Source organism: Bombus huntii, chromosome 10, assembly GCF_024542735.1.
Source record: "Bombus huntii isolate Logan2020A chromosome 10, iyBomHunt1.1, whole genome shotgun sequence".
Lineage (NCBI taxonomy): Eukaryota > Metazoa > Arthropoda > Insecta > Hymenoptera > Apidae > Bombus > Bombus huntii.
In genome coordinates, this window is record NC_066247.1 from 6,087,075 (window position 1) to 6,101,602 (window position 14,528).

Here is a 14,528-nt window from a genome sequence, read left to right on the forward strand (position 1 = left end):
AACTCTGGATTTATTCAATTTGTGTTGGATTTCTAGAAAGGATTAGGTTCATGGAAAAATAAGCGCATTTGTCGTTTAGTTAGTTAATAACTTGTCAAGAGTAACTTGAACAACGTGAAAAAATTAACGATAATTAGTGGTCAATTATTTCTTCTCCATTTTTGTTACGTTGGATATCTTTAAATTATTTTTGGTTCGTTAGCTTTCTCTGTTCCCTAATATCTTTATTCGTTGTCCTAATGCCATCATTCCACAGTTACGGTTAAATTACTGAATGTTGTAAATTATCAATCGAGTAACCCGAGGATGCGTTTTGTTACAGAGGTGTAAGGAGAAGCTGAACACCCTGGCTATCTCGGTAATGAACCAGTGGCCGGGAGTGAAGTTAAGGGTGACAGAGGGTTGGGACGAGGAGGGAAAACACGCGACGGATTCGCTGCATTACGAGGGACGTGCCGTCGACGTGACGACGAGCGATCGGGATCGCTCGAAATACGGAATGCTGGCGAGACTCGCTGTCGAAGCTGGTTTCGACTGGGTCTACTACGAGTCTAGGTCCCACATTCACTGTTCTGTCAAGTCTGGTTAGTATTCTTTATTCATTATTTTCTCCAATTAGATGGTCTTGTTAACTAAATCATTTTTCAGCTAGAAAAATTACTTCAAACATAAAATTAATTAATTAGATCTATTATAAAGGAAGTTCTTTTCTCTTCTTTCTTCTTTTTCTTTTACCTTTGATGTAGGATGTACCGAATTTTTGCATATACATCTCGAATTTAGATATTTTAAAAGTGCTTAGATTTCATGTAATTTTTAGAGAAATGAACTACTTAAAAAAAAAAAAAAAAAAAATGAAACTACATCGGGTTTCGTATATATTCTAGATTTGTAATATTTAAAATATTTTAGGAACACCGCTGCTGAATTTCCATTAACTTTTAAAGAAATAAATCGCGTTTGAAAAAACGTTTTTCACGTTGAAATATCCTAAGTATTTTAAATGTACGTATTTATCGATAAGAATGAAGAGGAAGTTATTGATCGATAAAAGCAACCTGCCGAGAAGCTGCAGTCGACGCTCTCGTGTAATTTGTCGTTACGCTCCTTTAATTCGGCGGCTTCGATTAAGTTCCGTGTAAATTTCAATTACCAGAGGCAAAAACGATTTGCCTTGTCAGAACCACCGGTGCAACAACGTTGCGCAAGTCGGTCGATAGTCTCTTGCGATTCTATTTCCACGTTTCGAATATTAGATTTTTTAATATCGTTATACGTAGTTATTATCTCGCTAGAAAGAAATTTAGAGAAACTTAAGAATCAGTGGAATTTACACGAACATTTTTAAATACAATATTTAATATTCTTGTTATAATATTCAGTAGATGAAACAAATTTTTACTCGAGTTCTGTTTCTTTAAATTACGTTCGTAAATGAGTAAAATTAAATTGCAGATTGCAGTGTTACTCGCTAATATTTTTTTTCGAGAAACGATGCAACAAAAATTTATTCGCTGGTTCGAAGAGATCCAGATCTATCTATCGATGCCCGATAAATCGTATTATCGCTATCAATCAACATTCCAGTGGAGACACGCGTTTGGATGTTCCGCCTTGTCACGGTCACTTCATTCGTCACGCCGAAATAACGTTGGCGAGCCAATGTTCGAGTCACCTAACCATGTTATACGTTTGTAATCGTTTCCGGCACCTAATTTCTCCTGAAATCTCTTTAAATCACGCGCGCAATTTACGATCCTCCAGATATCGCCGCGTTTTATGGAATAAACGAACGAACGATCTTCGACGATCGTGGAACCGTTTAGTAATTCATTTCTAGAAACATCGAAGCTTGCAATTTACGATGCAAAGAGAGAATCAGAAATAAAAAGAGAGAATCAGTTGCGGACAAACAGATTTATTAAAAATTTGTAAAGAAATATTTATAGGACAAGAAATATAAGATAATGACAACAGAATGCACCGTGAATCCTTTTCGATAATCGATGGCTATTTCAGTGAATTTTATTTTTACTTTGATCGATGCTTGGTTGGTTTATTTATGGAAGAGCACCACTGCTACAAGAAAATCTACTTGCTGCGCCATTTGCCTCTCCGCCAAGAGGAAGTTATCTGTTTTACCGACTTGTATAGATCTTCAGGGTATTGTAGAAAATGATCGCACTCGGTGAAAGAAGTTATTCTACGAGGACAGAGGCAGTGAAATATATCTTGTATGCCAAGACCTATCTATCGAGGATAACAAAGAGTAACGCGACAATTCTTTTACGTGTTTCACAGTCTTATTCATACAGCATATACATAATATATATTTTTCAAAGTTTAAACTTTGTATTTAAATATACTCTTATTATATATTTGAGTATTTAAATATACTCTTTAAACTTTAAACCACGATTGCCCCGCGGAATTAGAAATTAAAAATAGTCGATCGAAATACTAATTGAGCGCGATTCCATATAATATCGATTCTTTAGAATATTCGTGTTACAGAATATTCTATTCTGTACGAACTAAATTCCATAAGAAATTATATTTCTACTTGATTCTATTTATTTATAAATCCACAAATCGTGAAAAGACGTGACTCAACGGAAAGACACAAGATAGAAATGGAGGAACAAGAAGAGAAACCGATACAGTCGAACCTCGGTAATTCGAAGCTCAAGGAAAGAGTTAAATAAATAAAGATCTAACACAAACGAAAATTCGACGCGCGGAAGCTTCGTACAATGACACAGTTACGCTCACTTTTCCAGAAAATGTTAGTACTTTAAGCTTCCCCTTGAAACTAACTTTGTTCAACGCACACGTATGCAAAAGTTAACGCGGGCAAAACGAATGGCAAAAGAAAAAGACGCGGAGGATGATGGCAATTGCGCGCTCGACTGACGAAAAACGACTAGCTTCCATGGATAAGCACGTGATCGAAAGGCAAAGAACCAGAGGAACGGCCTGCGTCGTCTTGCGTTACTTGAACAACTATAACAGTTAAAAGAAAGGAGACAATACAGGATGATCGATTTCTCACATCTTGTGGACGTAGCATAAGTACACTTCGAGTTGAAGAAGCACTGACGATAGAAGTTGGAACTTACAGAGGTAAACTTTGATTTGTAGAGATAAACTTGGACTCGTGGAGGTCTTCTGAGTATTCGAAAGTCGAGTTTCAGAGGTAAAAGAATGCATCTATGGATATGTGGCAAATAATTCGAGTTGAAGTAAGTTTTATTGCCACTTGCAAAGATTTTCGCAACGGAGCAGAAAGCAACGAAGAAAATTCTAGTCTTACAGAAGCTTTCGAGTTACGGAGGTTCGACTGTGATAGAAATAAATAAAAATGAAAAAAGATACAGTAGAGATGTGAAACTAAATTTGTATTCTATCGTACTGTATTGTATTTCTTTATAGCATCGAGGCTTCTGCCTATTACAATCCTGTGCACGTTTGATACATTTTATTTCTATCGCAATCTATTCCTTACAGTTAAGTCTTCATTACATTGTCTATCTGAATCTATAGAAATCTAAAATATCTAGCTATATCCTTATCATATAGATTATATCGTATAAATTATTATATTTATATCTTCTAGTTCATTTCGTCTCGTTATTCTAAGACATATCGGCTAAGGCGTCTGCACGTATATTTCTATGCTACAACGCTGTATGCGAGCATATGCTGTCAGTCTTTGATATTTTATTTCAGTTTTCGTCGTTGTTCTTGGTCTCTTCTCTATTCTTTCAAGCAAGAATCTCTCGACTTCGTGCTTTCCTTTGTGAAGTTCGCTAGTTTCAATATGCGCTTTGCGGTTTTTATTGTTTCTGTCCATTTCTTATTCCTCAATGTGGTTGATCTGATTTCTCTACACACTGTATAGTCGCTTGGTACATGCGTTTCCATTTTCTGTTTCTCCGGCCTTACATGGTTGACATGATTGGTCCTCTTCCATTTTATATTTCAGTTCATTTTCTATCATCGTTGTCCAACATAATTTCTTTTATCGACAGCGTGCAACTAGACTTAAGTAAAGATGATAAGTACGACAAAGGTAATAAAATGGCCAGATATCGCATAATTCAACGTTGTCAATTTTCGTTACGCGACGATACGAGCGAGAAACGTTCACAGAATGGTTGGACGAAATTTCTCATAAGCTACATACACCGCGGGTAGAAAAGGAACGTTAAAAAGGACCAAACACGAGGATTCGGGGGCGCAGGCTCGTTTCGTCGGTTTGGCCGAGGCTCGAGTTTCAAAATAAATGTCAATAAATCTAGGCTTGCCTGTCGGCTCAAATTAGATTCCAGCGTTACAATCGCTGCGAAATCGATACGAGCCGAAAGAACGATATTCGAGAGACCAAGGGAACGGTCAGTTAAGAGAAACAGGTATCGTCTGTGGACGCGAGCCACGCGTATCACGATTTCGACGCCCTCGCTCCATTCTCTGATCCATCTTCCTAGATCGATCGATCGATCGATTTCCTTCCAAGATCCTTTGCCCGGTTTGCCGACAGATTTTACCTCGAGACGATTCTCTACGAGATTCTCCAAATATCTCCTCTGCTAGATTTTGTAGTCTGATGTGGTTGAACTTTCGATCAATCGAAAGAAGAAACAGAGAAGAAAAGATAGAAATCGGTTAATTCGAGGAAAATCATTCAGTGTGGGTAGTAGAGCTTAATTTTTATGGAAAATTATTCTTCGTCAAACTATAACGGAAGAATCAATAGAAAATTAATAAAACATGTAATTGTGGGAACGTACGATGGCTTGGAAATTCATACAAAATGTTTTAAACTTGATTTTAAACTATACTACAATGTTTTTTACTATCGGTTGATCTAAGAAAACTTGAAGTATGGAAAAGATTTTGTTATCGTATCTGACTCAATATTAGCTGCGTGATATTCACCCCATCGGATGTCTGAGGGTTAATCAGCTTACCCAATCCCTTGGCGACAATTCACGCAATCGCTATTCTCCATCTTTCTCACGATCTCCCCTAAACTTTCTTCCAATCAATTCCATGCTCAACCCACTTGTGCAACGACGTGTCGAATAATTCTACGAACAAGCTTCCACGTCTTTCGAATTCATCCTCCGCTTTACTTCTATATAAAGAAAATCTGAGAATAAAAGAAAAATGAAATTTCTGTGGAAGATTCAACTCCTCCAGTGTTTTTAATTTCATTTACTGAATATTTCATCAACCTATTCCTGGTTATTCTAGTTCGTTTGTTGCATTCTGTATTTAATAAAAAGACATTTTACATACAGTTTGCCAACATCGTCAAGTCAAATAAGATGAAAAACCTTGAAACATAGCTAAAGATGGTTCGTTCGTTAAACAGAGTAGTCAGACACATACACATATGCACAAAATCTGACGACTATCACTTGAGTTATAAATGAAAACCAGCTTTTTAATTGCTGAAGAGGATGATCGGCCAGCTGTAGCTTCGCTAACTTCACATTTCCAGCTTCAAGTTCTTTACCATACTCTTCATGTTCAACTTCAGACTTTCTACCGATTCCTCATTCTCAACTTCACACTTTCTACCAACTCTTCGTTCTCAACTTCAAACTTTCTATTAGCTCTATATTTTCCACTTCGACGTTTTTACCGATTACCTGAATCCTCAATTTCGAACCGTTTAACGCCTCCAAATAATTTCCATCTTCACATATCCTGTTCGAGACTGGTTTCTCAGAAAGTTCGATTCCCCTGCTCGTGTCGCTCTTACAGTGAATTAACGAAACGCAACGACGTTCTCTGACATGATGGCGATTTTCCACCGCGAAACGTCGGAATTCATCGGTGGTTGAAGGCCTCGAACCGGAAGGGATCCGGTCCGGTTTGATCAGGTAATCGGATCCGTGGACTGCGGTGTCGTCGTTGTCGACCAGACGAATCGAACACGGTTGAGAACGCCTCATGTGTAACGAGCTAACCGTGAGAAATTCGTGGCAATCATCCCTTGTCGACTACCCCGTCGTACCTCGTAATAACGATTGTTCGACGGGAATAATCGCGATTTCCCCTGAGAACGTGGCTCTCTATATCGCGCTGTTGCGACCCACCGACGACAGGCTTCATTTAAATTTAAATTTCTGTCCGCGACAACGTCGATACGACTTGTTATCCACGAGGTATCATTCGATGCATCTCCTCTGATATTTTTTTCGCTCTCCCTAATAGCCACGTAGACTGGGAAGATATTTTTTCACGTCAGACGCAGGGAAAATTGGGGGAATCTTTATGCATTCGTAGTCTACGATTTGATAGCTGTACGTGTGTGTATATTCTTTGCTGCAATTCAGGGTACCATCTATTACGATTTGAAACTTGAACGATCAACGCATTCGATACGAGAAGATTTTTTATGGTCTCTAGCTTCCGCGAGGAGGAAGATTGAGAAAAATTCCTTTGCTTTCAATTTTTCTTTCTTTTTTTTTTTTTAGAATACACGCTCGATCGTTGAGAAATATTAAAGAAAAATCAATGTCGATGCATTGAACGTATTAAGTTTATATATTTTCAAATAAAAGGTAATCGTATCGATTGCTGTATAGGAGAGAAAATTCATCGAAATTTTATGAACTCGCGTTTCTTTCAATGAAATATGATCGTACGAATTCGCGCTTTAGAATTCAGCGTGACGTTCACTGGAAGACCAAATGGGAAGTTGTTCGGTTTTTCTATTTCGACAATCGAATCACCCCAAAATCGACGTCAGAATCGCAGTAATCGATACTTCAGTTTCGTTAATCTCCTTCGCGCAATTCAATTTTCGATCATCCCAAAAAACGAATCAACTTTCATCTGTTCTATTGGGACTCGCAAGTTTATTCGGGCGACGGAGATTCGATTAAAAGATCGAAATATAGGAAGAATGATTGTCCAAAATAGAAGTATTTTATATAATATTTTATACTATAAAAGACTTTTTAAAATATTCTCTTTTAACAATGATATCGTAAATTGTTCTCTTTTCTCGTAACTGTACCTCATTTTATACTTTTTAAATGAAAGTATCCAAATCGAGAAGCATGGAGGAAAAACGCGAACATTATTTTTTAAGCATAAGAAATATAATTTTCTATTTTTTATGTCTATAATAAACGATATACAGTAGAATTCCATTTTGGTGAAATATAATAAAAATATATTCATCATTCATTCGTTACATTCATCGCATTAACCAAACAGCATACGATAAATCAACACCAACAATGTTACCAGTAAAAAATCTTTGCGAAAAACCTTGGTAGAAACCTTTCCAAAAACTTCACATTTTCTAATCAACCACTCTCTTCTTTCAGAATCATCGTCAGCGGCGAAATCCGGAGGTTGCTTCCCGGGCAGAAGCTTGGTGCGAACGGCGGACGGTTCCTCGAAGCGGCTGGATCAAGTGCAACTTGGTGAGCGAATCGCAGCCCTGGACTCGCACGGTGACATCGTGTACAGCGAAGTAATAGCCTTCCTGGACCGTTCATTCGCCGAGAGGCGACAATTCGTCCGATTGACCACCGAATCTGGTCGAGTTCTCACCCTGACACCAGCTCACCTGGTCCCGGTCGAAGGCAGATCCACGGTATTCGCTGGCAGAGTTCAGCCAGGGGACAAGATCCTGGTAAGAGACCCAGCCGATGAAAACGAGGTTCAGCATCGTCTACGATGGGACAAAGTAATCGACAATCGATTGGTTCTCGAAGAAGGCATTTATGCTCCTTTAACGATGGAGGGAACGGTGTTAGTCGACGATGTGGTCGCTTCTTGTTACGCGTTCGTAGACAACCAGGAACTGGCTCACTTCGCGTTCCTTCCGTACCGAATGTGGAGCGCTGTGAGAAAATTTTTCGAAAGGAGGCTCCTGGAAGCAGAGGACCTCAGGTACACGGACGCGAGGCAGGACTCGAGAACGGGGCAAGAAGGCATACTTGGATATGCGTCCTTCCTCTATTGGATCTCCTCGTACGTCACGCCATCGAGGATACTGTATCAGTGAGACGAGGTCGATCGAGAGGATTTCTTCTCGGCTTTTATCTTTCTTTTTTCGTCGAACGGACTGCGAAACGCGTCCGCGAGTGCCCCACGTGGAGTCAGGCGAAGGAGGATTTCGAAGGATGTGGAAGATCGTTCGAGGTCTCTTGACAAGAATGCACGTGTACAGGGGAAAACGATGTGGAAGAACTGAGGTGGAATCGGAATGGAATTGCAGATTTACTTCGTTTTGGAACCCAAAGAATTTGTTCCTCTTTCTTCCTTGGAATATACGAGAGTTTGCAACAAGTAGAAAACGAAAATATAACGTAGCTAGAAAACTAGTACTTTTTGGATTCTACTCGTGTTAACCCTTAATCACAGATGTTGGTGCTTTTAATATTACCATGTACCAATATAGTCCCTTGGATTATTTATTAAATCTCTCTGTTTTGAATTAGAATAGAATTGAATTAGAATTAGTTAGAAAACAAAGGACGAGGCTTCTTAGAATGGAAGATGATCAAGTGTTGAAGCTTTTAAAATTGCATGCTAAATTGTGGTAATGATATGAAAACTTACATTTAGTCTATAGTTGAGAGTTAAACAACCCCATATGTTACGAAAGGAAGCCACAAATTCAGTGTGTCTCAAAACAAAGTTGAACCGAAATGATAATGAAAGTAAGATAGAAACGAACGAATGGACGAATACTGGACGACGTGAAAGGTCCACGCACGTGTTCCTGTATCGTAAAAAGAAGAGATCCTGGTTGTTAATAATGGAATAAACGAACGAAACGATCGTTTGTCTCTTTCTGTTGAATTTTTATTCTAGGATCGGATTTCTTCTTTTTTTTATTCATTTTTCATCGAGAAATGTACTCGATGCGTGGACTGTGCGCGTAGCTCGAAGTCGAAGATGCATGCAGAAATGAAATTTGTTCTGGCCAGTGACCTCTCCTCCATTCATTGAATTAACTTGTAGTATACTAGGTATTATTATCGAGAGGATGGAGTTGAAACGAAGCTTTAGAAGCGAAGAAGCTTGTGCTCTTGGTATAGTGTGTGTATAATACGAATATATAATATAATTATTGTAATTTTCTTCATTTTTGGCTTTCTCTGTCTCATTTCTGTCTGTCTGTCTGTCTCTCTCTCTCTCTCTGTCTCTATCTGTCTGTCTGTGTCTCTCTCTCTCTCTCGCTCTTCCTCGACGAATTTTATTTTTGCGCGCGAATCGTGTTTTTTCGGATTATGAGATGGATCTTTTACGAAGCCCGGTTAGAATGGAACTTTGCGACGAATTCGTCGATAAGTCGAACGAAAGGGACATAGTGCGTGTTTGAAATTTATTTATGGAACTTTTGTTAGGATGAAAGGGTCGATGTTCGACGAGATGCTTGGAATACTTGAGAAGTATGCCCCGTTTTGTACTTTGTGACGCGAGTGAAAAGTATTTGGCTGAACTTATGTAAAAATATGTTTTGTTATTTTTCATGAAATACGCGATAAAATATTCGTGTTCATTCGTGCCACGTATTCTGTGAAATAATTGATTTTTATGTGTTCACGGTTCTGCGTTTTATCGTTCTCGTAAAATACGTATACGTCCCATAAATTTTCAGAACAGGTTTTATCATGTTCGTGATTTATTTCTTGACGTCTTGATCAAAGTTTTAATAATATTTTAATATTTTTCAATATTTGGAAAAAGAACGGAGGATTTTAGAGGATCATTTCGGTCTGTGTGTGTAATTACTTTTTGTGATTATTGGAAGTATAAGTATAATTGGAAGTATAATTGGAAGTTCATACGGAAAAAATATTATTACATGTACAAAATTTTTAAGACTTTTTTTATTAAAAATTGTAGAAGTACAATCTTGATTATTTATTCCTAAAAATATTTACGTGAAACATTTATCAAGTTACGAAGATGTACATTATTTGCCTTAGAATATTTATGATATAACATAATTCTGTTTAAAAATTCGGCACCGTTTTGTGCTTCGAATATTTCGAAAATTAATTAGACGCGTACTTAAGCCAAGAATATTACGTATTACACGTAAAGACGGATAAAGTGCTCGATTTTTTACCTACGAATCCTTTGAAAATAATAATGAAATTTTGTTAATGAAATGATGAATAAGACGATTCACGATATGTTTCTAATGCCGCTTATGCAAATTACAAACGTACTATCTAAACGAGTTATAGGCAAAGATTGAAATTATTCAGCCAAATCACAGAGACACGTTCATGTTCGTTGCAACATGTTATACCTTTTAATCGCTTCTCGCCCCCAATTCTTGCCTCGAAAGTAGCGTCGACTTTCATTCATCTAATACGGCATTCTAATGTTAGAAACAATTTATTTATAGAGACTAAACGTTGACGTTCGTTCGTCGATCGATGCTTTCTTTTCGCGCTTTTGGTGCCCTGTGTATACGTATGCAAAGTAGCAGAAGAAGCTAGAAAAAAAAAAAAAGAGAAAGAACTAGAAAACGGAAAAAAAGTATTACGTCCCCGTTACCTTTTCCCCAAGTGACCTAGAAGAAGAAGAAGAAGAAGAAGAAGAAGAAGAAGAAGAAGAAGAAGAAGAAGAAGAAGAAGAAGACGAAGAAGAACAGATTAGGAACGCTTCAAAGAAAAGAAGAAAAGCGTAGAAAAAGGAAAGAATCATTGTACATAGTCCGCTGTTCGCCAGTTTCTTTTTCTTCTGTAGAATTCTGCGAGCGCCGCGTTTCCCTCAACTCGATCTTTTTTTTAATCGTATCCCGTATAGAATTGCTGCATTTAACGCCACCTATAAACCCGAAACAACGATTTTCTCTTCCCCTCGATGTACAGGAATCCGTAGCGTGAGATATCGCATATTCGATTTTTTCAAACATCATCGATTTATCCGGAATTGGCTGAGAATGATTCATTCTCACGCTAGAGAGGTTACTGCATCGACGCCTAAGTTATCTGCAGAAATTTATATATTATAGTAATTATTATTATTATTATATTATTATATTATTAATATTATTATATTATTAATATTATTATTATTATTATTATTATTATTATTATTATTATTATTATTATTATTATTATTATTATTATTATTATTATTATTATTATTATTATTTTTATTTGTACGTAGCGAAAACAAATTATAAATTATGTATATACACCATCGATAGATTGAATTACATCATTAAACACAGCAGAAACCAATGTCCCATCATTGTCTTCCACCTTCTTCTTATTCTTTTTTGCTTTCTTAAGAATTCATTGTTGATAGATATTTTATAAAGTTATTGAACAACGAAGGGATATGATTTCATTAATGAAATGATCTTCAGATATACGGAATATGTATTTATTTTCTTCTATTTTAAATTGCTGAATGTTTGAGGGATCTTTATATAAACGTAAAAAGTAGAAAGAAAATTGAACGAACGTTCATAGGGGATCAGAGTCCTGTATCTCTTTGCGCATCGCCGAAATGCTAATTCCAATCTTGAATTGTTTCCGATTTGCTGTGATTCAAGTTGATTTCGTTCGAAACATCTACGTATGCATTAAGTTTCGATTATAATTATAAAGATATTGCTAAATATGGATGAGATAATACGACAGTATTAAAATATAATGGCACAGTTCGAGGATCGTTTCGTCGCTTTATAAAATTGCTTTAAACTATATCTATTTTATTTGTAGATTTTCGAGTCTGATAAACTACAGCCAAACGCAGGTTTAAGAAGGCGATAGTTAATTTATCCTCTTAGACATTGGTCGAGGTTGAAATATAATTTAAAAAGTGGCCGAAGATCGAAGCGATCGTGTCTGAATCGAAGAGAATCGTTGCTGCTTTGTTCATTCTTTCTATATGAAATTTACACGTCAAGCTAAACTACATCAAACTCGTTTCACGTAAAACGTGACGAACATCGTTTTCTCGAACGTAATTAAGGTAGATCCGTGCTCAGAATGTCGCAGGAAGTAAATCAAGGTACCTTACGAAGGGTGAGTATTTTTAAATATTAACTCTACCCTTTATATTAGGTTATAGGTCCTCCTTTAACGTACAATTATTACAATAATTAATTATTTTAAATAATTGTATCTACCTTTCGATCGTCCTTTAACAAAATATAGAAAATTTCGTACTTTTTATTAAATAAAACAAAGCTCGTTCTTCAAGTTTAATTCGATTTAGGATCTTACGATTGTGTAGCATTAACGAGCCACTGACAGGTTCATTGACGTTTCAGGAATCTTCCGTGACGATTTCATACTTGCAAGAACTGGAGAAACACTTTTTCGAATTGGTCGCCCATGGGAATGTTCCGGACGTGAGGGAGTTTCTTGAAAATAATCCGCAATTCAATATCAACGCTATTGACTTTCAGGTAAGATTAATAGTGCGACGTTTTATCAACTTTATCGAAGAACTTAACGATTGAGTTATTAAATGTCGTGAAGGTGCCGTGTATTTTAATTCCTTTAGTACCTACCTTTAAGCAGAGTCTCTTCTAATTTTAATTTATCGATCGATCGTAAATTTACTAGTTTTTCAAGTATCACGTGATTGTAATATCGTTGCGTGCGAGACATTATCGGTTACACTAGAAATAATTCATCGTAAATTCAATAAATAACTCGCACTACAATCGTTATTAAAGCTTCCTTTCCAAACTTACATTAAGCGATCGTACAGAGATATGATTTATTATACATTGAAACACACGCATTTTTCGCGCCATCTTCGCTTAACATTCTTCACAAAGTGTCCCGAATCTCTGCAGTTCTCTGTACCACGTTCTGTATCAAGTTACTATACGAATCTCATTAATCGGAAAATTATCGATCTGATCAGTATCAAATTTTTCTTCAAAATTATTCCATGATATTACGACGATGACGATATCCAATGATACGCACGATGCGATGATCGTTTACTGACTCTTCTCGTATACCAACTGCAAGCATGCACTTTAAAACGTGTAGCAAAAATATAGTGGAAGATGGTGAAAAACAGCTTCCCTTTTCGTGGCAGCTCGTAAAGATCGCCGGATTTATCTGCTATCGCCGGTTTCCCACAACATAACCGTAAGTGGTGTCCGTCGTTTACGTGTCGATTCAGCAGAAGGCCGCAGGTAAAGTGGACACGCCGACTATTTCCTTCGTGTCACGGCTCCCCTTGACCCCTTTTCCCGAGATCATTTCCAATGATTTACGCGATGGGCCGTTCCTTTTCCGAAAAGTTCAAACAGCAACGCCGTCTCTTTGTCCAAATCGCAGCAAACTATCGATAAAATTGTGAAACGAGGAAGAGAGAGAAAGAGATGAAGAAACGAGAACAGAAGACAACGACGAAGAAGACAAGAACTGAGAAATATGGATATCACAGATGCAAAAGGGGATGGGGAAACGAAAGCGGAAATGAAGTTGTAGAAGCGAGACAGAATCAAAGAAGAAATGATAGGACAGAAGAGTATCGGTGAAACACGCAATGAGGAAGAATAGGGGGACGAAGAAACGAGGACAAGAGCAACGATGAAGATAAAATGGAAGATCGACGCAAATATACAGGGGGTGTTTCCAAGATCGTAGTACAACCGGAGAAGAAACGATTCTTCGAGTAACAGTAAGTCGAGAACGTAAAATACAATTCTCGGAAACGAAGCTTTGTATGAGAAAATTTTATTCTTACTTTCTGCTTACTTTCTCGCGAAGAATCGCTCCTTTTTTCATTGTGTTGCGATTTCAGAAACGCCATGTATAACGAGGAAGAGAAAGAAGACGAAGAAACAAAAACAGGAGAAGAGAGCAAAAGAAGACAAGATCTCACTAGCGATGAAGTCGAAAGAAGAAATACAGTACGGACAAAGAAAAGTATCGATAATATGCGGTGAGAAACAGAGAAACTCCAAAGAGACTGATCTAAGCCAGGAAACGTAAAAAGGAAGAGTATCGGCGAAACACAACAGAAGAAGAAGAAGAAGAGATCGAGGAAACAAAGAAGATAGACTAGAATCGACCAAACTACAGAATCAAAAACAACAAGATCAAACTAGAAAAAGAACTAGAAAATAAGGGAACAACGAACTAAGGAGGAAAGTCAGAAGTCGACAAGTCTACGGAATCAAAAACGAGGGAAAGTGAGAAAAGCCAGGACTTGTACCAGCAAACTGAGCAAACAAGGTACAGAAGAAAAGAGCGAGAAAGCTGAGAGAAGAAAGAGCTGAATAAAAACGAAGAATCGAGAAATCCGGAAGAGAACGAGAAACGACAGAAGGTAGGAAAAGCCAAGTTTTACATTATCAGGGAAGCATACGAAAGAGAAGAACGAGAAGGCAAAAAGAAGAAAGAGTGGAGGGAAACGAAGAGTCGACGAAACTCTTACGCAGAAGCACCGTAACCGAATGAGAAAAAGCAAGACGAGGTCTCGTTATCTCCGATCTTCACCCCGTCGAGATACACGTACCCCCCGTGGAATGTTACCCCCTCCTTCGGCAA

The 14,528-nt window shown here is 37.5% G+C and overlaps 1 protein-coding gene across 12 annotated transcripts in view; it reads left to right on the forward strand.

Moving 5' to 3' along the window:
• LOC126870502 (sonic hedgehog protein) overlaps positions 1 to 11,226 on the forward strand; it is a 102,682-nt gene extending 91,456 nt beyond the window's left edge. For all 12 annotated transcript variants that reach the window (XM_050628286.1, XM_050628288.1, XM_050628290.1 and 9 more), the window contains 2 exons: positions 323 to 584; positions 7,350 to 11,226. In XM_050628286.1, coding sequence (XP_050484243.1) covers positions 323 to 584; positions 7,350 to 8,035 — 948 coding nt within the window. In that variant the 3' untranslated portion in view covers positions 8,036 to 11,226. The remainder of the gene's footprint in view (positions 1 to 322; positions 585 to 7,349) is intronic.
• Positions 11,227 to 14,528: the final 3,302 nt, after the last annotated feature.